Source organism: Oryctolagus cuniculus, chromosome 12 (assembly GCF_051225735.1).
Source record: "Oryctolagus cuniculus isolate XC-2025 breed Fujian yellow rabbit chromosome 12, ASM5122573v1, whole genome shotgun sequence".
Taxonomy (NCBI): domain Eukaryota; kingdom Metazoa; phylum Chordata; class Mammalia; order Lagomorpha; family Leporidae; genus Oryctolagus; species Oryctolagus cuniculus.
In genome coordinates this window covers 65,489,320-65,516,746 of record NC_142878.1, presented here as the reverse complement: position 1 = coordinate 65,516,746, position 27,427 = coordinate 65,489,320, and the positions used below count along the sequence as shown (strand labels likewise).

Here is a 27,427-nt window from a genome sequence, read left to right as displayed (position 1 = left end):
GCAGCTAAGCTGCCACTTGGGACACCTGCATCCCGCACTGGAGCGCCTGGTTTGAGAGCTGGCTACGATGATTTTGATCCAGATTCCTGCTGGTGTGCACCCTAAGACAGAAGGTGATGGCTCAAGTACTTGGGTCCCTGAAACCCACATGGGAGACCCAGATGGAGCTTCTGGCTCCTGGCTTTGGCCTGGCCCAACCCTGGGATGTGAACCAGCATATGTGAGATCTTTCTCTGTTGCTGTCTCACTGCCTTTAAAAGAAAAGTGAAAAATAATTAATTTTTAAAAACCATTCTGATCGTCCATGGAGTCATTACTTTCTCATCTTTCTCGCACTTCTCCTCCATTAAATTTCTTGACCTCTGAGGAGGTCATGACTTGAAAGAATCATCAGTTCCTATGTTGATTTGGGCTCTGTTCCCAACTGCATGATGCAGAAATCAAATGAAGGGATGAGACGGTCTCCAAAAGGCTCATGGGAACATGTATTATGAAACAACCATGCGGGGATTTTATGATTTTTTGCACCAAAACAAACATCTTTTAATCCTATTTTCCATGCACTTCTGGAAAAATCCATAAAGAGATGAGACATGTAAGATGTACAGCTGTTTGCTAGTGTGCATTACCTCATCTGATCCTGGCAGAAACACATCAACCTCCGTGGCTTTGGGCTCTGTGACTGGATGAACCAGTAAAGCACTTCCTAAAACAAGGAGAAGAAATACAACTGAACAGTTGTATAAGAGGTCTGTAAACATCTTTTGTCATTAATTGGGTGTTAATGTGATTTTAAAGACCATTTCGTATGGCAGAGACTGTGAAGAGTTAAAACCATGAATATCTAAGAGATGAACTGTTAGAAAGAGGTGACGATACTGTTACCCACCATTAACCCATGTACAGTCCACGAGGATTCTGAGACCCTGTCTATCACAGTCTCAGCTTGGGCCTAACCACTAGTGTGCCAACAGCCTGAAAGCACAAGTCCCCTCTCCAGGGGCTTCCCTGTTGGCTGTGAGTGGCACAGCTGGTGGTGATCCCACCCCTGTTATCTGGAAGGGTGGTCAGCATGGATGCTCAGGTCCTTTGCTGGGGCAGTTATCATCAGGAGAGCATCTGGTTATCTCAAAGGCATCTAGATTATTAGTTCTGCTTTGACCTTGGCACCACAGATGTGTATAATCCATCCATTTATGAATGTGCTCTTTCATTCGATAAACACTTATATATTACCTACTGAGTGCCAGGCACTGTACAGCACTCCAGGGATATAGTGGTGAATGAGACCAGTATGATTCCTGCTCTCATGGAGTTTACTGTCAATGAAGGCAGATATTCAAAAGTAATTACAGGGTCTGACGTTGTGACATTACGCCGCTGCCTGCAATGCTGGCATCCCATGGGGGCACCAGTTCAAGTCCACTTCAGGTTCAGCTCCCTGCTAATGCACCTGGGAAAGCAGTGGAAGATGGCCCAAGTCCTTGGGCCCCTGCATCCACGTGGAAGACCCAGATGAAGCTCCTAGCTTCAGCCTGGCCCAGCCCTGGCCACTGCAGTCATTTGGGGAGTGAATCAGCAGATGGACGCTTTCTCCACACCCCCCCCCCCATCTCATTTCTATCTCTATCTCTGACCCACCCTGCCCTCTCCTCTCTTCCTCTCTCCTTTTCCCTTTTCCTCTGTAACTCAGCCTTTCAAATAAATCAATAAATATTTTTAAAAGTAATTACAAATTAGAGTTCAGATAAACATCAAGAGAGGCAAAAGAATGTACTGGAATGAAAGTGATATAATTGGAGGGACTACTGTTGAGTAGAGTGGGTAGACTAGATACAAGGAAGTAAGGAGGGGTCAGGGAAATTATTATGAAGCAGTAACTTTTACACTGAGATCTAGTGATGAATGGAGCCTTAAAGAGTTGCTTTGTTTGTTTATATTTGAGAGTTTTCACTGTTTACAAATGAGATTTACCCTTTGGATGGGAAGTGAGATACTCAGCAGACTCATAGAATGGCGGATGTCCTAAATAGCACTCTGGCCTCAGAATCAGCCCTAAAGGCACTCGGATCTGGCTGAAAAGCCCATGAGAGTATTTCAGGCATGGAAAGCCAAGACACTCTGGCAAAAAGATCTCTGTGAGTGAGATCCCAGTGGAAAGAACAGGTCTTCAAAGAGGGAGGTGCCTTTCTCTGAAGGGAGGAGAGAACCTCCACTTTGACTATGACCTTGTCTAAACAAGATAAGAGTCGGAGAACTCAAGGGGCTTCCATAGCCTTGGAAACTCATGACTGGTGCATAGGGAGATTACTGATGCCATAAACAGGAGTGTCAATTGGTAAAGTCAACAACAGGAGTCACTGTGCACTTACTCCTCATGTAGGATCTCTGTCCTTAATGTGCTGTACACTGAGGCTTAATGCTATAACGAGTACTCAAACAGTATATTTCACTTTGTGTTTCTATGGGGGTGCAAACGATTGAAATCTTTACTTAATGTACACTAAACTGATCTTCTGTTAAAAAAAAAAAAAAAAAAAAGAAACTATCAATTCCCAACTTGACTCTCACTGGGATTAAACATGACAATAGGTCTGATCTGATTTCAACATCATTTAAAAAAAATCATCTATTATTTTTCACTTTATGTTTCTGTGTGGGAACAAACTGTTGAAATCCTTACTTAAGGTATACTAAGCTGATCTTCTGTATACTAAGATAATCGAAAATGAATCTTGATGTGAATGGAAGGGGAGAGGGAGTGGGAAAGGGGAGGGTGGTGGGTGGGAGGGACGGTATGGGGGGGAAAGCCATTGTAACCCATGAGACGTACTTTGGAAATTTATATTCATTAAATAAAAGATAAAAAAAAAAAAAAAAAAAAACACAACAACAACAAATGAGATTTACCCTTTGGGCAATACTATGTTTAGTTTGACTTCATGAATCCTGTTCCTAAGATGATAAACTTCCATGTATTAGATTTAATGGTTAATCTTTATTAAAGTAGAGGCCAAACCAAAAAAAAAATTCCTATTATTGCATAAGAAATAAGGTCCTCTGGTTCTTAACTATATTCACCTGATCTATGTTTTTCTGCTGTCCTTCCCCAAACTAGTCTCACAAGCCTAGGAGTAGTGGATCCAGAATGAGAATCCCAAATTATACCCATAAACAGGACAGATTTACTTGAAGAGGAACAACAGTATGGGAAGTACCACATTACAACAGAATACAGCGAACATCCCACTAATGAATGGAAAATCATGGTAAAAGAATTCTTCTCTTTTTCTTTTTCTTTTTTTTTTTTTTTACTTCTTGAAATTAAGAACTTTTTAAAGTGCTCTATTACTAGTAAATATAAGAAAAATATAATATTGTGACAACTCTAATTAATGAAGAAATGCTCACCTAGCATATATTCATCTTCCACACCAAAAGTCTGTAAGTCATCAGGGAATTCTACCCACAGGGGCCTGGGAAAAGGAAAGATACATTCTCATGTCAACATTGTTAGATGTTTCATTACAATCAACCACTTAAGTTTCCAGTTTTAGAAGTATTCAGGCAAAATTGCAAAGTGCTGAAGAGCTAAGAATCTTCTCCATGACTCAAGATTTTATGAGCAGTATCTGTTACTTTACATTTTTCTTATGTGAAAGAGCTTTGTATTAACTCACATGCTCCAGTGACATGTTGAGACATCTAAAACATGAAATTTTTACCTCTAATTGTTGAGCGTCACTACTACTCTAACAGGCAGAATCAGAATTTATGCAAGTCCAAATGTCTAACACCTTTGGTATAAAACAAATTGAATCTTTGCAAAACCATAATTTTACGATGATGATTCTGTGCTGTTTTTCATGTATAACAGTCATTAACCAATTTTTAGTTTTTAAGCGATTTCTTCCATTCTTTTAAAATCTTTGTTTATCTGAAAGGTAAAATGACAGACAGGAAGGGGGAGACTTCCCATGTGCTGGTTCACATCTCAACTGTCGCCAACAGCCAGGGCCAGGTCAGGTTGAAGCCAGGAGCTGGGAACTCAATCTAGGTCTCCCAAGTGGAGGGCAGGGACCTAAGTACTTGAGCCAACAGCTCTGCCTCCACGGATACACATTAGCAGGAAGTTGGAGTGAAGAGGAATCAGGACTTGAATTCAGGTGCTCTGATACCGAATGCAGGTGACTCAAGTGGCACATCAACTACTGTGCCAGACGTCTGCCCCAGTCATTACCCATTTAAATGAAGGGAACTGAGTTTCCTTGTTTTCAAGCTGGCAATATTTTTGGAAGTTTGAACAACTGCTGTGGATTCTTTCTTTGTTGTATTGTTGCACACAACTATCTAGGAGGCATTTGGGTTCATAAAAATAAAACTTTCAGCGTCTATGTATTTGGGCATTAACCTAATAGTTCTAATCCTTATTCCATTTCATGGGGAAAATAGAAACTTATTTTTAATCCATTCACAAGCTTTTTTTTTTTGGACAGGCAGAGTTAGTGAGAGAGAGAGACAGAGAGAAAGGTCTTCCTTCACCCCCCAAATGGCTGCAATGTCCGGCGTGCTGTGCCGATCCAAAACCAGGAGCCAGGTGCTTCCTCCTGGTCTCCCATGTGGGTGCAGGGCCCAAGCACTTGAACCATCCTCCACTGCCTTCCCGGGCCACAGCAGAGAGCTGGACTGGAAGAGGAGCAACCGCGACAGAACTGGCACCCCAACTGGGACTAGAACCCAGGGTGCCAGTGCCGCAGGCAGAGGATTATCCTAGTGTGCTGTGGCACCGGCCTATTCACAAGCTTATGAAATAATACATCAGTACTTCCATATTCCATGAACTTTCTGCATTAAAAGATAACTTTATTTTTGGTGCGAAAATGTTGAAATCCATGCATATGAGGGATTTTCAAAAAGCTAATGGAAAATGCATATCATGGAAAAAAACTGTGCCTGGATTTCAAAAAAATTTGTTGCACCAAAAATAAACTATCCTTTAGTTCCATTTTTCTGAGAACATTTGGAGTACCCTCAATATCTTCTTTTCCTACTGAATGGTAACACAGCAGTGGTCTCTAAGCTTGGCTGGTGTCTAGAATCACCAGGAAACTTCTAACAAATACAGGTCCTTCCTTTTACCCAAGGAGATTCCTAGGGGGTTCGGAGGTGTGGCCTAGGAATACGAATTTTCTCGCCAGGTGATTCTGATCGGAGTCTAGTTTAAGAATAGCAGAGCCAGAGTCTTGGTGTGTTATTTGTGCCTGTGGGTTTCGTTCTTCAACCTAGAAAGCTGGGTTTTCATACTTTGTCTTCAAACAGAATTAGAATACAATGTACACAGTAGGGAAAATGTCACCTCCAACTTGAGATGGTTTCCCCTTACTAAGGTGAGATAGAGCCTGGTAAGTTAATTCCTCAGGAGAGTGCTTAGGGCTTCAGTGTTGCATGAATTCCGCTACAAAGTCACTTCCTTTTCCCTTAAAATCTCTCTACTTCTGCGGCCTATCAAATAATAACCCTTAAATGACAAAGTAGCAGGGGATCTGGTATTTCTCTTCTGTGCCCTTGACAGCCAGTTCCTGGCTCACAGTCGGTGCCTGATAAGCTGAGTGAATCTAGATCAAACACGGGCTTTTCTTGTCCTCTTGAAATCACTCCTTGCTCACCAAGGGGATCCTCCCATACGGACTGGTTGCTGGGGGCTGTGAATGGGTGACACGCTCTTACCTCATGACGGGCTGAGAGGCCACATGTGCGTGGTAGAACAGAGAGTACCAATAGGGCAGGAGGGTGTAGCGCTCTCTGATGGCTTCTCGGATGAGCTGGGTGTGTTCCTCCCCGAACAGCCAGGGTTCCCGCCGCTTGGTGTTCATGGTGGCGTGGCCGCGGAAGAAGGGCTGGTAGGCCCCCGCCTGGTACCAGCGCACCAGCAGTTCTGCCTCCGGATTCCCGATGAACCCGCCCACGTCAGCTGCTCGGGCAAAGAGAGGCCTTGAATACATGATGTGTGCAGGTGAAATAAGGCCTTGAAGACTGACAAGGCAAAGGTGCTAGAGGTGCACTCCAACTGAACAGTAACACAGGGCCTCAACAGGGAAATGAGTCCCACAAAACAGCCTGTAAGGGGACCTGGAAATCTGCTTTTGGACTTTTGGAATATTCTTTTCTTGTCAAAAGGTTAGTGGTTTTTTTTTTTTTTTTTTTTTTTTTTTTTTTTTTTTTGACAGGCAGAGTGGACAGTGAGAGAGAGAGACAGAGAGAAAGCTCTTCCTTTTTCCTTTGGTTCACCCCCCAGGTGGCTGCTACGGCCGGCGTGCTGCACCAATCCGAAGCCAGGAGCCAGGTGCTTCCTCCTGGTCTTCCATGTGGGTGCAGGGCCCTAGGACCTGGGCCATCTTCCACTGCACTCCTGGGCCACAGCAGAGAGCTGGACTGGAAGAGGAGCGACCAGGACAGAATCCGGCGCCCCAGTCGAGACTAGAACCTGGGGTGCAGGCGCCGCAGGCGGAGTATTAGCCTATTGAGCCATGGCGCCGGCCCAGGTTAGTGGCTTTATAGCAACATCAACGTTCCTCTATGTTCCTGAACCCAGATAACCTAGAAATTGCAAAATGTCTGCCCTATTAAATGTGTATGTGTGTGTGTGTGTGTTGGGGAGAGGGGTCAGCAACTTATTTCCTTTGAAAACAACAGCTGAGCCAGGAATAAAAATGAAAGAACTAAACAGACACAGATAATCAGAATGACCTGGGTTTAGGTAGAATTTCATGCTGTGCCCTTGAGCAGGACATATTCCTGGTACTGCATGTGGACCAATGTTCTAAAAATGTCCACATCAAAAGGGGATGTTGGCCGGCGCCGCGGCTCACTTGGCTAATCCTCTGCCTGCGGCGCCGGTACACCGGGTTCTAGTCCCGGTTGGGGTGCTGGTTCTATCCTGGTTGCTCCTCTTCCAGTCCAGCTCTCTGATGTGGCCCGGGAAGGCAGTGGAGGATGGCCCAAGTGCTTGGGCCTTGCACCTGCACGGGAGACCAGGAGGAAGCATCTGGCTTCTGGATTCGGATCGGCGCATCGCGCTGGCCGTAGCAGCCATTTGGGGGGTGAACCAACGGAAGGAAGACCTTTCTCTCTGTCTCTCTCTCTCACTGTATAACTCTCTCTCTGTCTCTCTCTCTCACTGTCTAACTCTGCCTGTCAACAAATTTAAAAAAATAAATAAATAAAAAAGGGGGATGTTAATTGCTTTTATTGCTACAGAAAACAAGGCGCAGCTGGATCTGCTGCCAGTTGTGTGCCTTCCATGCTGTGTTCTCCCATCTGCAGGGAAGGCAGGCCGTCAGGGAGTCTCCTTCTTTTTTAAAGGATATATTTATTTATTTGAAAGGCAGACACAGAAAAAGAGATAAAGAGAGATATCTTCCATCCACTGTTTCACTCCCCAAATGGTCACGATGCCCGGGGCTGGGAGCCAGGAGCCAGGAGCTTCCTCCAGGTCTCGCATGTAGGTGTGGGGGTCCAAGGAATTGAGCCATCTTCTGCTGCTTTCCCAGGCACATTAGCAGGGAGCTGGATTGTAAGTGGAGCAGCTAGGACTCAAACCAGTGCCCATATGGGATGCTGGCATCACAGGCAGCAGCTTAACCACTATGTCACAGTGCCAGTCCCCAGAGGATCTTATTTTAATTAAATTTCTCTCTCCCAAGGATATATTCTTTCACAACACACACACATGCACAGCTAAAATACGTCACAGAATTAGAAATCTGGTGAACAGAAAATCTTTCTGTAGAGCTGACAACTATGCTAAATTTTTTGTAGTTCTATTTTTCTCACTTTTAAGAAAAGATGTTCCAGGAAGAGACACTGGGTCATCAAGAGTGTCTAGGGAGGAAGAGCTAAGACATGGAGGGAAGCAGGCAGTCCGACAGCTTAACGTCCCCTATTCAGACGAGACAGAGCCCCGAGTACCGGGAGTCCCCTCACTCTCTCATTGCCTGCCCTTCATCCTCTCCCACTTTCTCTTTCCTACATTTAGCCCTGCCAAAAACAGCTGGTGAGAAGGCGTCTGTGACCAGCTTTGACAAAAACACGCTCATTTTAGAATTTTCTCCAGCTTCAAGGACTCATCTTACCTCCGCAGAAAGAGATCCCAGTGATGCTGAGAGTCAGTAACATTGGGATAGAAATTTTCAAGTAACTCCAGTCTGCTGTGTTGTCTCCTGTCCACACAGCGCCTTTGGTCACAGTAACAAGATTTAAAAAAAAAAAAAATCACAAATCAACTCATGCATTCAATTTCATGTTTAGAATCCATATTTGTAAAACACATAATAATAAAAAGAAAGATTTCTTCCCTTAAGATAGACACATTCCAGGGCCCGCATGTGGTGCAGTAGTGGGTTAAGCCGCTTGCAACCCCAGCATCCCGCATCGGAGCGCTGGTTCAAATCCTGGCTGCTCTGCTTCCAGGCCAGCTCTGCTAATGTGCCTGGGAAATCAGCAAATAATGGCCCAAGGTCTTTGACCTCTGCCACTTATGTGGGAGACCCTGATGGAGTTGCAGGCTCCTAGCTTCCACCTGGTCTAGCCCCGGCCATTGTAGCCATTGGGAAGTGAACCAGCAAATGGAAGATTTCTCTCTCTGTGTTGCCCTGACTTAAAAATAAATAAAATAAATCTTAAAAAGATAAATACATTCTGATCATCTATAATAAAAATGTATCAGTTTTCTAAAGTGAACAGTTTTCAAAATCCACAAAACAAGTATTGTATGGAAATATTCTGAAGTTGTATTTATTTTTGAAGTATAACTGAAGGGAGATTACAGGAGAAACATCCCTGTAACCTCTACCACAGCAAACCACAGAACAGTTCCACACCTGTAAGGGGCCCCAAGGCTTCCTTACGGTGATAATCCCTCATCTTAGCTGACTACTAAGATTTGCTTTCTATTATTATAGATCAGTCTTTTCTAGAATTTCATACAAATGGAAACAATAGATACTCTTTCATGTTCTCTTCTTTTACTGAGCATAATGTTGTATCCTGCTCATTTTTATTAGCTGTGTAGTATTCCACAGTATGGACATATCATAGGTTATTTATCTGTTCACCTCTCTGTGGTTTTAATTTTCTCTAATGATTAATGATGCTCAGTATTTCTTCATGTGTCTATCATTCATATATCTTCCTTTGTAAAGTGTCTACTCAAATATTTTGCTAACGTTTAAAGTAGAATGTCTTCTTATTATTGCCCTTTATTCTGGATACAAATACTTTGACAGATATGTATTTTCTTGTATAAGTGCAAATCTTTTCTCCCAGTATGCAGTTTGTCTTTTCATTTTCTTTTTTCAACTTTTTTTTAAGATTATTTATTTATTTATTTATTTGAGAAGTAGAGTTATAGACAGAGAGAGGAGAGACAGAGAGAAAGGTCATCCATCCACTGGTTCACTCCCCAGAGGTCCGCGACCACTAGAGCTGGCCGATCTGAAACCAGGAGCCAGGAGCTTCCTCCTGGTGCCCCATGTGGGTGCAGGGGCTCAAGGACTTGGACCATCTTCCACTGCTTTCCCAGATGCATTAGCAGGGAGCTGGATCAGAAGAGGAGCAGCCAGGACACAAACCGGTACCAATACGGGATGCCACACTACAGGTGGAGGCTTAGCCCACTATGCCACAGCGCCGTGCCCCTCTTTTCATTTTCTTAACAATATCTTTGAAAGAGCAGACACTTAGCCGGCGCTGCGGCTCACTAGGCTAATCCTCCGCCTGGGGCACCGGCACACTGGGTTCTAGTCCCAGTTGGGGCACCGGATTCTGTCCTGGTTGCCCCTCTTCCAGGCCAGCTCTCTGCTGTGGCCCGGGAGTGCAGTGGAGGATGTCCCAAGTGCTTGGGCCCTGCACCCCATGGGAGACCAGGAGAAGTACCTGGCTCCTGCCATCGGCCGCAGCGCGCAGGCCGCGGCGGCCATTGGAGGGTGAACCAACGGCAAAGGAAGACCTTTCTCTCTGTCTCTCTCTCACTGTCCACTCTGCCTGTCAAAAAAACAAAAAAAAAAAAAAAACAAAAAAAAAAAAACAAAAAAAAAACAGACACTTTAAATTTTGATGAATTCTAATTTATCTTTTTTTCATGTTTCTTTTTTTTGTGTGTGTGTGTTTTATCTAGGAAGTCTTACCCTCTCTGATTTTCTCAGATATTTTCTCTTATTTTTTTCTAGAAGTTTTTTTTAAAGACTCTATAACTTAGCTCTATATTCCACTTTGAGTCAATTTTCTCAAATTTTTTATTAATTTTCATTTTATCTGAAAGGGAGAGAGAAACATAGAGATCTTTTATTGCTGGTTCACTCCCCAAATGCCCACATCTGCCAGCACTGGGCTGGGCCAAGCTAAAGTAAAGAGCTAAAACTCTATCCAGGTCTCCACACGGGTGGCAGGCACAGACCCAAGCATTAAGTCACCACCTCCCACCTCCCAAGATGAGCATTAGCAAGAAGCTGGACTGGGAGTGGGTGGCCAGCAGCTCGGACTCCTGCCAGGCACTCCCGGTGGAATGAGAGTGTCCCAAGCGGCAACTGAAGCAGCTGCCCCTAAGTTTTTTTTTGTATTTTTTATTTATTTATTTATTTATTTATTTTGACAGGCAGAGTGGACAGTGAGAGAGAGAGACAGAGAGAAAGGTCTTCCTTTTGCCGTTGGTTCACCCTCTAATGGCCGCTGCGGCCGGCGCACCGCGCTGATCCAAAGGCAGGAGCCAGGTGCTTCTCCTGGTCTCCCATGGGGTGCAGGGCCCAAGCACTTGGGACATCCTCCACTGCACTCCCGGGCCACAGCAGAGAGCTGGCCTGGAAGAGGGGCAACCAGGACAGAATCTGGCGCCCCGACCGGGACTCGAACCCGGTGTGCCGGCGCCGCAAGGCGGAGGATTAGCCTAGTAAGCTGCGGCACCGGCCCCTAAGTTTTGAATACAGCGAGGTAAGATTGAGGTTCCATTTTTCTCCTACATTGGTATCCAGCTGTCCTCGAACTGTTTATAAAAAACTATCTCTTCTCCACTGAACTGCCTGGTAAAACTGCAAATCAATGAGTCAAGTACGTGCTGCACTCTCTCTATAGCCTCTCTTTTGTTCTACTGATCATGTGCCTATTTCTCCTTTCCCCACCGGCCCTCCACTGCCAAAAAAGTCCTCTAAAATTTGACAGGAGTGGTACAGTCCATCCAGGGGCAACATAAGAGCAACAGCAATAACAATAGTTGACATTCACTGAGCCCCTTCTGGGCCAGGTATCATCCATGCTAAACTCTTTGCTTGTATTTATCTCACATAATTGACAACAACCCTGTATTACTCCATGTGACGGTGAGGGGGAGATGGCAAATACTGGGTAGAGAGTCTACCCAGATTCACGTAGTTATTAAGTGGTAGTGTGGTAAGATTTGAGCCTGGGCAGTCTGCCTCCAAAGCCAGTGTTCTCATTCATTGTATTGCTAAGAGTTTAAAATGATAGATTATATACTGCTGAAGAGAAACAAAAAAAATCTTATTTTGTTAAATTTGGATTATTCTTGAAGCATTTTAAATTTTTATTTATTTATTTATTTGAAAGGCACAGAATGAGAGACAGAGAGAGGAGCTCCCATCACTGGTTCACTCTCCAAATGACTGCAATAGCCCAGGCTGCACCAGGACCAGCTGGAACTGCCGTTGGAGCCAGGAACTAAATCCAGGTCTCTAACTACTTGACATCACCTGTTGCTTTAGCAGGAAGCTGTAATCAGGAGCTTGAGCCAGAAATTGAGCCCAGGTGTTCTGATGTGGGTTGCCAGTGTTCTAATCAGCATCTTAACCACTAAGCCAAACACCTGCCTTCTTTACCAAGATAGTTCTAGTAGACATTTTCATTTGATTCTTCAGAGAAATTCTAGTCTGTCCTATAGCCAACAACAAAAAAATATTTTCAAGGGATTGTGTATGTGTGTGTTTTAAGGTTTACATATTTATTTGAAAATCAGAGTTACAGATAGAGAAGGACAGAGAGATCTTCCATCCGCTGGTTCATTCTCTAGATGGCCACAACGGCCAGAGCTGCGCCAATCTGAAGCCAGGTCCCAGGAGCCTCTTCCAGGTCTCCCACGTGGGTGCAGGGGCCCAGGTATTTGGGCCATCTTCTACTGCTTTCCCAGGCCATAGCAGAGAGCTGGATCAGGAGTGGAGCAGCTGGGTCTCAAACCAGGGGCCACATCAGGTGCCAGCACTGCAGGCAGTAGCTTAACCCACTACACAACAATGCTGGCCCCAATTTATTTTTTATAAAATTGTGATATTATATAAACACTTAGGCACTCTTTTTTCACTTGTTGTGGTGTCATAAACAATTTTTAATGCAAATAAAGGTACTATTTTAAATGATTTTCATGATAGTCTATCATCTGGATACAGACTTTTAAAACTGTTGCATACTTAGTTTTCCTCTCTCCATCCCTCTTCCTTCCTTTTTATTTCAAGGACTAGTGCTATGGTAAGCACTGGTGGAACATAAATCTCTGTCTGAGATGATAATGCTGTGGCTTTTTCCAGAGTACCCCTGATTTTCAAGGGTAGAGTGGGAGGACTAATAATGTCCATAGTACACCAAGGCCTGAATTCTTCAAACTAGGACCTGTGCTCTTAGCTATTTATGCACGCTTAAAATAGCCTTCCTGCCACAGGGTGGTTAAGTTGAACTAGATTTGCATCAGCTAGTGAACCAGGCCCAGTTAGAAATGACCCTGACCACGTGCAACAGCCAGGTCTATTTTAAGCTATATTGCTAAGTGAAACAGGTGGTTGAAGGAATATGTCAGTAGTACATCTTCCTGATTTTGATTAAATCAAATAGACAGGCTCAGATACAACAATCCTAGCAAATAAATACTCTGAGTCACTCTCTCAACAACTAAGCAACCATTTCTTCAATGAGAAGCAAGTATCAAACCTGATTAAAATGGGTTTGTTCTGCCTTACAGTATAAAATGCATACTTTAAGGTATATTAACCTCTACATTCATAGGCCTGACGAATGACTACTGAAAAAGAAGGTGTCAACATAATAGAAGTTTTTACCATAGATGGCCGAAAATGATAGGCTGCTTACTTGCGTGTTTCAGTCTGATAATACAAGCCATTCCTTACCATACTTCTGAGATCCAGCAAAGAAAGAACGTGTAAGAACAAAGGGTCTCTCCTTCCCTTTAGATCGCTGAATCAGTCCTTCTGCAGTAGCCATTTGCTGTAAGGTCAAAGGAGAAAAACTTCAAAGACATAATTGATTACAGCATTGCGCAGACATCCTCAATGAGCTATTCAATGTACCTGCAAAAATTAAATAGCAGATGGGGCCTGCATTGGGGCACAGTAGGTTAAGCCATCGCTTACAAAGCTGACATCCCATTTGAATGCAGGTTCAATTCCTGGCTGCTCCACTTCTGTTCCAACTCCCTGCTAATGTGCCTGTGAAAGCAGTGGAAGATGGCCCATGTAAATGGGCTCCTGCTACCCACACGGGAGACCAAGAGGGAGTTTCTGGTTCCTGGCTTCAGCTTGGCTCAGTCCTAGTTGTTGCAGGCATTTGAAGAGTGAACCAGTGGAATGAAGTTCTCTCTCTGTCTTTCTATCCTCCACACCTCTCTCCCTCTCTAATTTTGCCTTTCAAGTAAATAAATCTCTCTTTTTAAAAGATTAATTTATTTATTTGAAAATCAGAGTTACAGAGGCAGAGAGAAAGACAGAAGTGTCTTCCATCCATTGGTTCACTCCCCAAATGGCCGCAACAGCCAGAGCTGAACTATTCTGAAGTCAGGAGCCAGGAGCTTCTTCCCGGTCTCCCACACAGGTGCAAGGGCCCAAGGACTTGGACCATCTTCTACTATTTTTCCAGATTCCAGGCTTCAGCCTTAGCACATTAGCTACAAGCTGGATTGGAAGTGGAGCAGCCATGACTGGAACTGGCACTCTGATATGGGATGCCAGCGTTGCAAGTGGCATCTTAACCTGCTGTACTACAGTGCTGCCCCTCCCATTGATGTATTTATGTATTGCCTCTGTCAATAAAATTTTGGGGTAGTATCTAGTGCCCTTTTGTAATGGTTCCCGTCAAGACAGAGTTTCTTTGTTATCATTAATCTCACATTATTTTTTAATTCATCAAGTTCATTATGGAAGGAAAAAAAGGAAAAGGAGAAATAACAAACAATCTTGTACTGGCTACAACAGAAGACTCATTGCAATTGTCAGAAAAGATATACCAAGAAATCTAGTATGGTTATTACAAAGCAAAGGACACGTAGCCCAAAGGCAGGGCACATGGGTCCCGAAGGCCTTTTCTCGGATGTCTCACCTGATAGAAACCATAGATGTTGTGAAGCTCTCTGTGCTCCCAGTTGCCATGATGAACAGCATTTTTCTGCATGGTTTGCTCTGGCCCTCTAAAGACCGAGGGCTCATTCATGTCGTTCCATATGAAGAGGATGTCCGTAGAGCCCTAGCAAGCAAATATTGGGCATCACAATACTCCCGCAGTGAAGGTATTAACATGATGGCATTCTTCATTTTCTTTTTTCCTACCTCATTTAATTTCCTATCATTATGTTTATTGCCTATGCTCTGTCCAGTGCATCACTGCTCAATTATAAGCCCCCTAGGACAGGGGACTTTGTTTCATTCACTGACAAATCCAAACACCTACAACAGTATCTGGCACACAGTTCTCAATAGACATTTGCTAATGAATGAAAAAGTGCTGCCCTGTACTACTGTCTGTGAAACACAAATCGCTCACCAAGTTCGCTCTGAGACCTCCCTGGAGAACCTCTAGAGGAAAGAATGTGAATGTTCACAATCAGGCTCTCTATCATCCATAATCTGCTACAACTCTTAGCTAAAGACGCACATAACATGCCCAGATTCTACCTTCTCTCTGAAACTCTCAGATAGGACAGCTGTGATACCTGTATAACATGACCTATAGTTTGTGTTCTATGTAGAACTGCCAAAATTAGATGGGGCAGGGACAGTTGGGTCATCTGCTTACAGGGTGCTATAATCCCCTTTACTAAATCCTTAGTGTCTCAACATTTGACTGAATAGTTACAATTACAGGGAGTTTTCTTTAGTAGCTTATTACATTATTTTTTTGTGTCCTATTTCTTGTAACATCTCCTCATAAGTCCTAGCTTGCCTTCTGGGACACCACAAAACACATTTGCTGCCTCACCCACATAAGTCTTTCAAATCCCTGCAAGTAACTTACTTACTTTCTATTTATATATCTATCTATCTGACAGATAGAGTTAGACAGTGAGAGAGAGAGAGAGAGAGAGATCTTCCTTCGGTTCATTCCCCAAATGGCCGCTATGGCCGGAGCTACGCCGATCCAAAGCCAGGAGCCAGGTGCTTCCTCCTGGTCTCCCATGTGGGTGCAGGAGTCCAAGCACTTGGGCCATCTTCCACTGCCTTCGCGGGCCACAGCAGGGAGCTGGACTTGAAGAGGAGCAACCGGGACTAGAAACCGGCACCCATATGGGATGCCGGCAGCACAGGCAGAGGATTAACCAAGTGAGCCACGGCGCCGGCCCCAGTAACTGACTTTCTAAACATGTATATTCTATAAGCAAGGCTACATAGTATCCAAATATTTATTTTTTAAAAAGATCTATTTATTTATTTGAAAGAGTTACAGAGAGAAATAGAGACAGAAGGGGAGAGAGAGAGAGAAAGAGAGAGAGAGAGAGAGAGATACCTTCCATCTGTTGGCTCACTCCCCAAATGGCTAGAATGGCTGGAGCTGGGCCAATCCAAAGCCAGAAGCCAGAAGCTTTTTCCAGGTCTCCCATGTGGGTGCAGACACACCCAAGCACTCAAGCCATCCCGGCGCTGCTTTCCCAGGACCACCAGCAGGGAGCTGATGGGAAGTAGAGCAGCTAGGACTTGAACTGCTGCCCACATGGGATGCCCACATTACAGATGACAGCCCAACCTAGTACTCCACAGTGCCAGCCCCCCCCCCCCAAATATTTATCTTAATTGCCATTCTTTAGCACCTTGTATGTTAATGACTGACAAACATTTTGTATAAAGGGCCAGAGAGGACTTTCCAACTGTGTGGGCCATAAGGTCTTTTTCAATTACCCTTCTCTGTGAAAGCAGCCCGAAACAAAGCAGCCCGTACAATGAGTACGGCCATATTTGGCCACCAAGTTGTCTACCCCTGCTTTAAACTCTTTATAAGTATAGTAATTCATGATACCCAAACACTGGCAGTGAGGGGTGAAGACCTGCAACTGGCAAAGAGACCTGAGTTCTAATCTTGGGTCCAGATGAACCTTGGCAGGTATTTTTAATTTCCCCATGTCTCAATTTTTCAACTATGGGAATGCATTTAATTATACTTCCAACCATAGAAGGCATTGTCATGAAGAACTGGTATGATGAGTGTTTAGCCAAGTGCTTGCACATAGTATGTACTCAGTTTGAACTAAGAATTACTATACTCCTACTCCTCATTATTAAGAGCATGATAATTGCTTGAAAACAGATCTCCAGATGTGGCCTCTCCAGGTTTCTTTGTGGTTCTTTTTTTTTTTTTTTTTTTAAGATTTATTTATTTACTTGAAAGTAAGAGTTATACAGAGAGAGAAGGAGAGGCAGAGAGAGAGAGAGAGAGAGAGAGAGGTCTTCCATCTGCTGGTTCACTCCCCAATTGGCCACAATGGCTGGAGCTGTGCCAATCTGAAGCCAAGAACTTCCTCAGGGTCTCCCACACAGGTGCAGGGGTCCAAGGACCTGGGCCATCCTCTACTGCTATCCCAGGCCATAGCAGAGAGCTGGGTCGGAAGCAGAGCAGCCGGGACTAGAACCAGTGCCCAAGTGGGATGCCAGCACTGCAGGCGGCAGCCTTTCCTGCTATGCCACAGTGCCGGCCCCTGTAGTTCTTATCAATCTTTTTTTTTTTTTTTTAGAAAAAAATCATTTATTGTTATACTTTCCTTTTAGTGACAATTTACGCTTTGTAAGATATTTTCTGGGCCAATGCTATGGCATAGTAGGTTAAGTATCTGCCTCAGGCATGGGCACCACATGTGGGCACCAGTTTGAGTCCCAGCTGTTCCACTTCTGATCCAGATCCCTGCTGATAGCCTTGGAAAGCAGTAGAAGAAGGCCCAAATGCTTGGGCCCCTGCACCCGTGTGAGAGAACCGAAAGAAGCTTGGCTCCGGCCATTGCAGCCTTTTGGGGAGTGAACCAGCAGATAGAAGACCTGTCTCTCTGCCTCTCCTTCTCTCTGTCTACCTCTCAAATAAATAAATCTTAAAACAGTTATTTTCGGGCCGGCGCCGTGGCTCAATAGGCTAATCCTCCACCTTGCGGCGCCGGCACACCGGGTTCTAGTCCCGGTCAGGGCGCCGGATTCTGTCCCGGTTGCCCCTCTTCCAGGCCAGCTCTCTGCTATGGCCAGGGAGTGCAGTGGAGGATGGCCCAGGTGCTTGGGCCCTGCACCCCATGGGAGACCAGGAAAAGCACCTGGATCCTGGCTCCTGCCATCGGATCAGCGCGGTGCGCCGGCTGCAGCGGCGGCCATTGGAGGGTGAACCAACGGCAAAAGGAAGACCTTTCTCTCTCTGTCTCTCTATCTCACTGTCCACTCTGCCTGTCAAAAATAAAAAAAAAATAAATAAAAAAAAAAACAGTTATTTTCACATGAATCATCATCTTGAAATAATAGTTATAGAATATAATTTTGTATAAAATATATAGTGATTTGAATGTATAATAAGTCTGTTATATTTTGAAATATTGCAGACTCCATTTTCACCGAGGTGAAAATCCCAGCTTTTGTGTATTTAGTAACACATGTGGCACCTCTTCTGCCACGACTAAAGTCTCTAATATGGTGGCCATCCTTGCCTTTTCATACAAGTAGTATCTATCAAGTGTTACTCAATGCAACAGAGAACTTCCATCAGTCAGTTTTACCCCCCTCTCATTCTTTCAAGTAACTAGGAAAGAGCAAAAGAATACAAACCAACCTGATAAGCAGAGAACGCAAAAAGACCTGCATACCACTCTCTGACCTTGGGATTGGTGAAATCCAGGTAAGAGGAGAGACCTGCAGGAGCAGAACAGTGCACAGTTTGTTCAAAAACTGGTCCTTACCGGAAATGTGTTGTAAAAGAAGTCCCAGATGGGAGAGCAGGTTAATCAGTGGATATCCTACAGCAAATGTCAAAGACAGCTGACAGAAGTACAGTGAGGCAGGAAGTGAATGAGGGCCATGCTGGACTCCAGTGACACTCCCCAGAGCTCTCACCACCAGAAGCCCAGGGGAATGCCAGCAAACAAGCTCTGGCTGCAGCCTGTCCCTCATGGACGCCTGTGCTAGCCCAGGTAAGGACGGCAGACATCCGCAGGGACCCTTCGGTTCTTAGAGCATTCAGAGGGGAGAAAGGCAGGCAAGGTGTGGGTTTATGACAGAGTGCTATGGCTTTGCACTAACAACTTTCAAGTCTCCAGAGGCAGCTGAGGTGCCCACGGTAGGCTGAGGAGACATAGCTATGGGCCCAAAGAGCAAAGAACACAGGAGAGGGTCTGCAGGGCTTTTCTTCCTTCTCCTCCCCATTCTCTGACTGTTATTTTATTTTATTTTATTTTATTTTATTTTATTTTATTTTTGACAGTAGAGTTAGACAGTGAGAGAGAGAGACGGAGAGAAAGGTCTTCCTTTTTCCATTGGTTCACCCCCAAAGTGGCTGCTACGGCTGGCGCGTTGCAGCCAGCATGCTGCGCTGATCTGAAGCCAGGAGCCAGGTGCTTCCTCCTGGTCTCCCATGTGGGTGCAGGGCCCAAGAACCTGGGCCATCCTCCACTGCCCTCCCGGGCCACATCAGAGAGCTGGACTGGAAGAGGAGCAACCGGGACAGAATCCAGTGCCCCAACCGGGACTAGAACCCAGCGTGCCGGCGCCACAGGTGGAGGATTAGCCTAGTGAGCTGCAGCACGGGCCAGTTCTCTGACTTTTTACCTCTATTTGCTTACAGAGATATCATGCCATTGAGGTGTGCCTGTCCCTCCATACATTCAACTATGAGTGGTAAATATACCCAAGGCATGCTGGACCAGGTGTTATGAAAGACACGAAGGCAATGCCATCTCTTGCTTACCATATAGCTAGAGGAGCAAGAGTTGTCTGCAAGGACTGAAAACGATGCCGTGCACCCTCCCCCAGCTGGAAATAGGAAGTGCACAGAGTAAGGTCATACCAGGCCAGCATATCCCTTCAAAATCCGCCCCTTCACGGGTCTTCACAAAGAAGCCCTGCTCTTTGGCCTTGGCGTACACTGAGTAGTCAGGATCAGTCTTGATGTGGGGGTCGCTGATGACCACAAGCTGTCAGCACATAAAGGTTTGAAGAGCTTGTCAGTTTTACACGAGACATAAGTTCATTTAACCATTTTCAACATAGTTTTGGAGGCCAAAATTTACTTGGAAAAAACTACAATTAGTATAAAAATATTTCAAACACCAGTAAAATCTCATAACTTCACGTACTTATGGAAATTTAAACTGACATCAAAACTAAGTTAATGCTCATTTATAATTATTGCTGCCAAACCAATATTATTATAGAAATATTTATTTATAAATATAAATAATATAAATATAATACAAATATATTTATATAAATATAATACAAATATAAATATTTATTTGAAAGGCAGAGTGACAGAGAGAGGGAGACACACACACACACACACACACACACACACAGAGAAATCTTCCATCCACTGTTTCACTCCCCAGATGGATGGGGCCGGGCAAGGCCAAAGGCGGGATCCAGGAACTCCATCCAGGTCTCCCACATGGGTGCAGGGGCCCAAGAACTTGGGCAATCCTCTGCTGCCTTTCCAGGTGTATTAGCAGGGAGCTAGATTGGAAGTGGAACAGCCAGTACTTGAACTGTCATTCATAAGGGATGCCTGCATTGCAGGAAATGGCTTAACCTGCTGTACCACAATAATAATCCCAAAATAAAATTATTAACCTTTCTGCTTGTTATACACAAAGGATTAAGTAGGCAGATTGCCTGCTTCTGAAACTGACAAGGGATAAGATTTCATTGATAAAAGGAAACATAAAGAAACCAAAAGAATAACACATTCAGAAAAAATAAAAAAGTCCAAAACCAATGGTATGGGCATATTAAGAAGATGGTTTGGGGCTGGCATTGTGGTGCAGCGGGTAAAGCTGTCACCAGTGACTCTGGCATGCTATATGGGTGCCAGTTTGTGTCCCAGTTGCTCTACTTTTGATCCAGCTCCATGCTAATGCACCTGAGAAAGCAGTGGAAAATGACCCAAGTGTTTGGGGCTCTGCCACCCACATGGATGAAGCTTTTGACTCTTAGCTTCGGCCTGGCGCAGCCCTGGCCATTATGGCCATCTGGGGAGTGAAACAGTGGATGGAAGATATCTCTCTTTCTCGTTTTCTCTCTCTCTGTAATCCTGACTTTCAAATAAATAAATAAATCTAAAAACAAACAAGAGCAGACGATGGTTTAAGAAAAGCTGTGAGACATAGCTGTGTCTCTAGCTTTTCTCCCTACTTTTGTAACATCATCACTCTAACCCAGTCGAGGGCCTCAATGCCACTTTATGTGGTTAGAACTACCTTTCAATCACTCCTCCTCATCTTTATTATTTTTTTAAAAAAGATTTATTTTATTTATTTGAAAGACAGTTACAGAGAGTGGTAGAGACAGAGAGAGAGGTCTTCCATCCACTGGTTCACTCCCCAGATGGTCTCAATGGCTGGAGCTATGCCAGTTCAAAGCCAGGAGCCAGGAGCTTCCTTGGGGTCTCCCACATTGGTGCAGGAGCCCAAGGACTTGGGCCTTCCTCTACTGCTATCTCAGGCCATAGCAGAGAGCTGGATCGGAAGAGGAGCAGCTGGGACTAGATCTGGTGCCTATATGGGATGCTGGCGCTTCAGGCCAGGGCGTTAACCCACTGTGCCACAGCCCCAGCCCCCTCATCTTTATTCTAATTGATACCATATATTAAAGTTTAATTCTCTGTTCTAAAAAGCTCTAAGTTTTTTATTATGATAAAATACATTTAACATAAAATTTATCACTTTAAAATGTATAGTTTCGCAGTGTTAGGTACATATACATTGTGGTGCAACCAATCTCCAGAGCTCTTCATCTCGCAAAATTGAAACTCTATACCCATTAAGCAACAACTTTCTATTCTCGCCTCCCAGCCCCTGGCATCCAACAATCTATTTTCTGTCTCTGTGAACTTGACTTCTTTCAGACTACAGGGGCCATACAGTATTTCTATCTTTGTGAGTGGCTTACTTCACTATCATCCATGCTGTCACATGTATTATAATTTCCTTCACTCTTAAGGCTATATACGTTATATGGATATAACACATTCTATTTATTCCTTCATCTACTGATAATATGTGGGTTGCTCTATTTTTTTTTTTTTTTTTTTTTTTTTGGACAGGCAGAGTTAGACAGTGAGAGAGACAGAGAGAAAGGTCCTCCTTCCATTGGTTCAACCCCCAGATGGCCACTACGGCTGGCGCACTGCACCAATCCGAAGCCAGGAGCCAGGTGCTTCCTCCTGGTCTCCCATGCGGGTACAGGGCCCAAGCACTTGGGCCATCCTCCACTGCCTTCCCGGGCCACAGCAGAGAGCTGGACTGGAAGAGGAGCAACTGGGACAGAACCCGATGCCCCAACTGGGATTAGAACCCGCGGTGCCAGCACCGCAGGTAGAGAATTAGCCTAGTGAGCCGTGGCACCGGCCAGGTTGCTCTATCTTTTGGCTACTGTGACTAATGCCTCTTTGAAAATGCACATAGGAGGGATCTTCAAAAGCTTCATGGAAATGCTAATTATGAAAAAATTATATATTTCAAAAATTTTTCAAAAATAAACTTGTCTTTTAATTTCACTTTTCCATAAAATTATCTATTCAAATCCTTGTTTTCAATACATTTGGGAATATTCAGAAGTAAAATTGCTGGATCATAAGGTCATTCTTTGTTTACCTGCCACCCTGTTTTCCACAGCAGCTGCACCATGTTATGTGCCCACCAACAGTGCACGAGGATTCTGATTTTTCTACATCCTTGACAACACTTGTTATTTTCTGCTTTTTAAAAATTTATTTGAGGGGACAGTGCTGTGGCGTAGAGGGTAAACCTACTGCCTGCAGTGCTAGCATCCCATATGGGCACCGGTTCGAGTCCCCAATGCTCCATTTCCGATCCAGTTCTCTGCTATGGCCTGGAAAAGCAGAAGATGGCCCAACCCCTTGGGCCCCTGCACCCTCATGGGAGACCTGGAAGAAGCTACTGGCTCCTAGCTTTGGAGTGGCACAGCTCCAGCCTTTGTGGTCATCTGGGGAGTCAACCAGCAAATAGAAGACCTCTCTGTCTGACTCTCCTTTGCTTTCTGTATAACTCTGACTTTCAAATAAATAAATCTTTTTGATTTTTTGAAAGGCAAAGAGAAAGAGAAAGAGAGTGTGCTCACATCTGGTGATTTCCTTCTAAGATGCTTTGAATGGTCAGGGCTGGGCTGGGGCCAGAACCAGGAGCTAGGAACAAAATTCAGGTCTCCCATGCGGGTGACAGGAACTCAATTACTGGAATCATCACCACTGCTTCCCAGAGTCTGCACTGGCAGGAAGCTGGAGTCAGGAGCTGGAGCTGGAAATCGAACCCAGGCACTCTGGTATAAGATGCAGGCATCTTAATTACAGGCTAAATCCTTGTTCCTTTTGGAATTTTAATAATAGCCACTTCAATGGTATGAAGTGGTATTTCACTGTGGTTTTGATTTTATCTCCCTATTGATTAGTGAGCATCTTTTCCTGTGCTCATTGACTATTTGTAAATTCATGGAGAAAAGTCTATCCAAGTCCTGCGCTCATTTTTAATTGTTTTTGTTGTTGCTGAGCTGTAGGAGTTGGTTATATATCCTGGATATCAACCCCTTATTCAAAAACTTTTAATGTCTCCAAATGCATACAAAGCTTACCATAAAGTCCCAACCTTCCCAGTCAGATCTCCCCTGCCACCCCATTCAAACCTTCACACGCCCACTCTGTCAAACCAGCACCCTGGATGCTCCCTTCTCTGGCGACATGGCCCTCTCCCTCACCCCTACTTCCCCACTTCTCCAATAGTTACAGACTCGTTCTTCCAGGCTCATCTGAACTGCACTGGATTTGTTTGTTTATTTGAAAATCAGAGCCACAGAGAAAGAGGGAAAGACAAACCGATAGGCAGAGAAAGACAGACACAGAGAGGTCTTCTATATGCTGATTCACTCCCCAGATGGCTACAATGGCCAGGGCTGGGCCATGCGGAAGCCAGGCGCTTCTTCCAGGTCTCCTAGATGGGTGGCAGAGGCCCAAATACCTGCGTCATTTTTCACTGCTTTTCCCAGTCCATCAACAGGGAAATGGAACAGAGGTGGAGCAGCTGGGAGATCAAACTGGCGCCCATCTGGATGCTGGTGTTTCAGGTGGCACCTCTACCTGCTACACAACAGTGCTGGTCCTGCCCTGGGGTCTCGCGCTGCTGCTCTGTACTGTTGCTGGAGACCTGCCTTTCCCCCACTCACTGTGACACCCTGAGAAGCTCATGCCTGCATCCCCTCTGTCGCTCCCCCACTCGCGGAGGAACGACACAGGACCCTGCGCTGTTCCCTTTGCCCGGCCCTTCCCGGGTTTGCTGCCACCCAACCCCCCTCCGCGCCCCCGTGCGCCTGCCCATCTGCCTGCCTCCGCGGAGGGGCGGCACACGGCCCGCCGGCTCTCTCAGGGGTTGCTCAGATGTTCCTGGTGCATGTTGTCTCTCTCCTCCTTTATAATCCTCTTCCACCAATCCCAACTCTGCTACCCACACGCCGAGTACGCTGCTCTCCTCCAATCAGGGGCAGGATCAGCTCCTACAGCTTGTTAGTCAAATTGGTGAGGCAGCTGTGTGGAAGTTGTTTATTCCCTCTCAGCGCCATATGGTGGGAGATCAGATGCATAGAGTTAGTCTTAGCAGTTCCAGTAATTTAGTCTAGTCTCAGTTGCTCCCCACACCCTCCATCAGGAGTACAGCATCAGGAACCTTCAAAAGATTTGATAAACAACGTTTATGAGGACAGAAGTTCTGGAGTCAGGCAGACAAGGGTTCAGATTCCCACCTCGCTACTTATGCACTTATTCAGATGTGCTTTTGTGCAAATCTAAAAAAATGCAGGGGCCAGTGCTGAGGCGTAGCGGGTAAAGCTGCCACCTGCAGTGCCAGCATTCCATATGGTGCCAGTTCAAGTCCTGGCTGCTCCACTTCCAATCCAGCTCTCTGCTATGGCCTGGGAAAGCAGTAGAAGATGGTCCAAGTCCTTGGGTCCCTACACCCATGTGGGAGACCTGGAAGAAGCTCCTGGCTCCTGGCTTTGGATCGGCACAGCTCCGGCCGTTGCAGCCAATTGGGGAGTGAACCAGTGGATGGAAGACCTCTCTCTCTCTCTCTCTCTCTCTCTCTCTCTCTCTGCCTCTCCTCTCTCTGTAACTCTGACTTTCATATAAATAATAAAATAAATCTTTGGAAAAAAATAAATAAAAAATTAGTGGCAAGATCTGTATCACAGTTTTGTGATGACTGGATGGGATAATGTACTTAATTATATGGAGTAGCTCAAAATTACTGCTTGATAAATGGTATTTATTAATAGGATCATTAGGAATTAACAGGATTGGCTCTGGCCACCTGTGAAAAGCCTGAGGATCAGAAGAATGGGTTAAAAAGGCAAGTTCAATCTCAAAGAGGGGGACTGTGTCTGTTTACATGATACAAATGGGGTGCACCGCCCCTTCTCTCTCCCTCTCCTTCTCTCCCTCCCTCCTTCTTTCACTGTTGCCAATACCACCACCATCACTTCTGCAACAGAAAAGAAGCACTACAATTTCCAGTGGCTTCTCCCCTCTTCATTTTCTACTTCAGTCCTTTTCTCAGCCAGATTAACAGGTGAGGTCCATCAGAGAAGCATGCAGGAAAAAGAAGTGGTATAATGAAGAATCTGACTCTGCCAAGCCCTGCCACGCTCCCTTTCCTTTCTGCCCACATTGTGGCAAACTGACAGACAGCCCTGGTGCTCCCACCTCTGGTGCCAGCAGAAAATTCAAACCCATTCAAGACTGGGTTAAGCTGCAGCCTGTGATGCCAGCATCCTATATCCAGCTCTCTGCTAGTGCACCTGGGACCCACATGGAGACTGACAGAAGCTCCTGGCTCTTGGCTTCCATCTGGCCCTTTTGGGCATTCAGGGAGTGAACCAGCAGATAGAAGATCCTGCTCTTGCTCTCTCTCTCTCTGTGTAACTCTGCCTTTCAAATAATCTTTTTTTTTTTTTTTTAAGTCTCAGCCCATATGCAAGAATCTGCACCCAACCCCTCCCTCCAACAATTATAAAAGCTGAGCCAGTCTGCTTTCCTAGTTTTCTGAAGCTTTTTTCAAACCAGTCTGGGAAGCGCGCTGTCTTCAGAAGTCTCATTATTTGAGTATAAGCCATGGATACACTTCTGATGCGTGTGTCATCCATCTTGATGTAGAAACCAAATGTTGATGGATGTGGGAGAATCACTCACATGCCTCCAGATAGGCCACAAGAAATGAGAATGAAAATGCTAAGTCTCTGGTCTCAGTGTGATAGTGTTGAGATGGTAGAATGTTTAAGTGGCAGGCCCTAATGGAAAGTAATTAGATAATCAGAGCATTGCCCTTGGAAGGGATTAATGTGTTTCTGACAGGACTGGGCCAGTTCCTGCAAGAGCGTGTGTTATAAAAGAGTGATTCTGGGGGCTGGCGCTGTGGCATAGCAGGTAAAGCTGCTGCCTGCAGCACTGACATCCCATACAGGCACTGGTTCGAATCCTGGCTGCTCCACTTCTGATCCAGCTCTTGGCTATGGCCTGGGAAAGCAGTGGAAGATGGCCCAGTCCTTGGGCCCCTGCACCCACATGGGAGACCAGGAAGAAGCTCTAGGCTCCTGCTTTTGGATAGGCACAGCTCTGGCCGTTGTGGTCATCTGGGGAGTGAACCAGTAGATAGAAGACCTCTCTCTCTCTCTCTCTCTCTCTCTCTCTCTCTGCCTCTGCCTCTGCCTCTCTGTAACTCTGCCTTTCAAATAAATAAATAAATAAATAAATCTTTCAAAATAAATAAAAGAGTGATTCTGGATGCTCCAGGGCTCTGTGTGATGCTTGCTGTGTGATCCCTCCCCCTCGTTTGCATTCTCATCATGATGCTATCCACCAGGTTGGGAGAGAGTCAAAAGGTTCTCACTGGGGCCTTTGCTATGGCATAGCGGGTAAAGCTGCGGCCTGCAGGGCTGGCATCCCATATGGGCACCAGTTCAAGACCCAGCAGCTCCACTTCCAATCCAGCTCTCTACCATGGCCTGGGAAAGCAGAAGATGGCCCAAGTCTTTGGGCCCCTGCACCCATGTGGGAGCCCCAGTAGAAGCTCTTGGCTCCTGGCTTTGGATTGATACAGCTCTGGCCTAAGCAGCCAATTGGGGAATGAACCAGAGGATGGAAGACTTCTCTCTCTCTCTGCCTCTCCTCTCTCTCTGTGAAACTCTGACTTTCAAATAAATAAATAAATCTTTATAAATAAACAAATAAATAAAAGGCCCTCACCAGGGCTCAGCAGATGCTGGTATCATGCTCTTAGATCTGCAAAACTGAGCTAAGCAAAACTCTTTGTTGATATATTACCTAGCCTCAGGTATTCTGTTATAGCGACACAAAATAGCCTAACACAGGGACCTAGACAATTAGAGCAGGGATGGATGGAGATACCACACTTTCACCCTGCATTTTTCTTGTGGTCATAGTCACAATTACGTGTGAAGGTACCATTTTCATAGCCTTCTTTAAAAAAAATCAGATGGTTCTCCTTCATGAGTATGCCCAGGCAAGTTTAAACAATTTTTAAAAGTTCTGACATTTAAAAGTTTCAGAAATACTAGCTGATTTTACCTTACGTTTTTTGCTCCTGAGCAGCTCTTGCATCCTTTTGGGGTTGGGGAATCTTTTTTTGTCCCAGGTGAAGTACCTCTTTCCCTCAGTGTGCTCTATGTCCAGCCACATGACGTCATATGGAATGTCATGTTCATCAAATCCTGCATCCACTGCTTTTACATCCTGCTCATCTTCATAGTTCCAGCGGCACTGGTGGTACCCCAGGGAAAAGAGAGGGGGCATGGCTTGTGTACCTAAAACAGGAAGATGACAGCTGAGTCAGCGACCATCACCGTGATATGGTTCATTTGATAGATGTTTCCACAATGTTAACAGGGCACAAAGC

At 45.1% G+C, this 27,427-nt stretch overlaps 1 protein-coding gene across 10 annotated transcripts in view; it reads right to left on the bottom strand.

The window, feature by feature from the left end:
• The window catches only part of GANC (glucosidase alpha, neutral C), an 81,691-nt gene that overhangs the window by 15,206 nt on the left and 39,058 nt on the right, over positions 1-27,427 (bottom strand). For 9 of the 10 annotated variants that reach the window (XR_011380876.2, XM_002717959.6, XM_089310140.1 and 6 more), the window contains 9 exons: positions 27,100-27,335; positions 19,303-19,429; positions 18,073-18,152; positions 14,386-14,529; positions 13,182-13,278; positions 8,133-8,234; positions 5,728-5,971; positions 3,412-3,476; positions 630-706 (listed from right to left, as the gene is read on the bottom strand). Coding sequence is in view for 8 of the 10 variants with exons in the window: in XM_002717959.6 (XP_002718005.3) it covers positions 630-706; positions 3,412-3,476; positions 5,728-5,971; positions 8,133-8,234; positions 13,182-13,278; positions 14,386-14,529; positions 18,073-18,152; positions 19,303-19,429; positions 27,100-27,335 (1,172 nt within the window). In the remaining 2 variants the exon portion in view is untranslated. The remainder of the gene's footprint in view (positions 1-629; positions 707-3,411; positions 3,477-5,727; positions 5,972-8,132; positions 8,235-13,181; positions 13,279-14,385; positions 14,530-18,072; positions 18,153-19,302; positions 19,430-27,099; positions 27,336-27,427) is intronic. The other variant, XR_011380877.2, reaches the window with a different exon arrangement.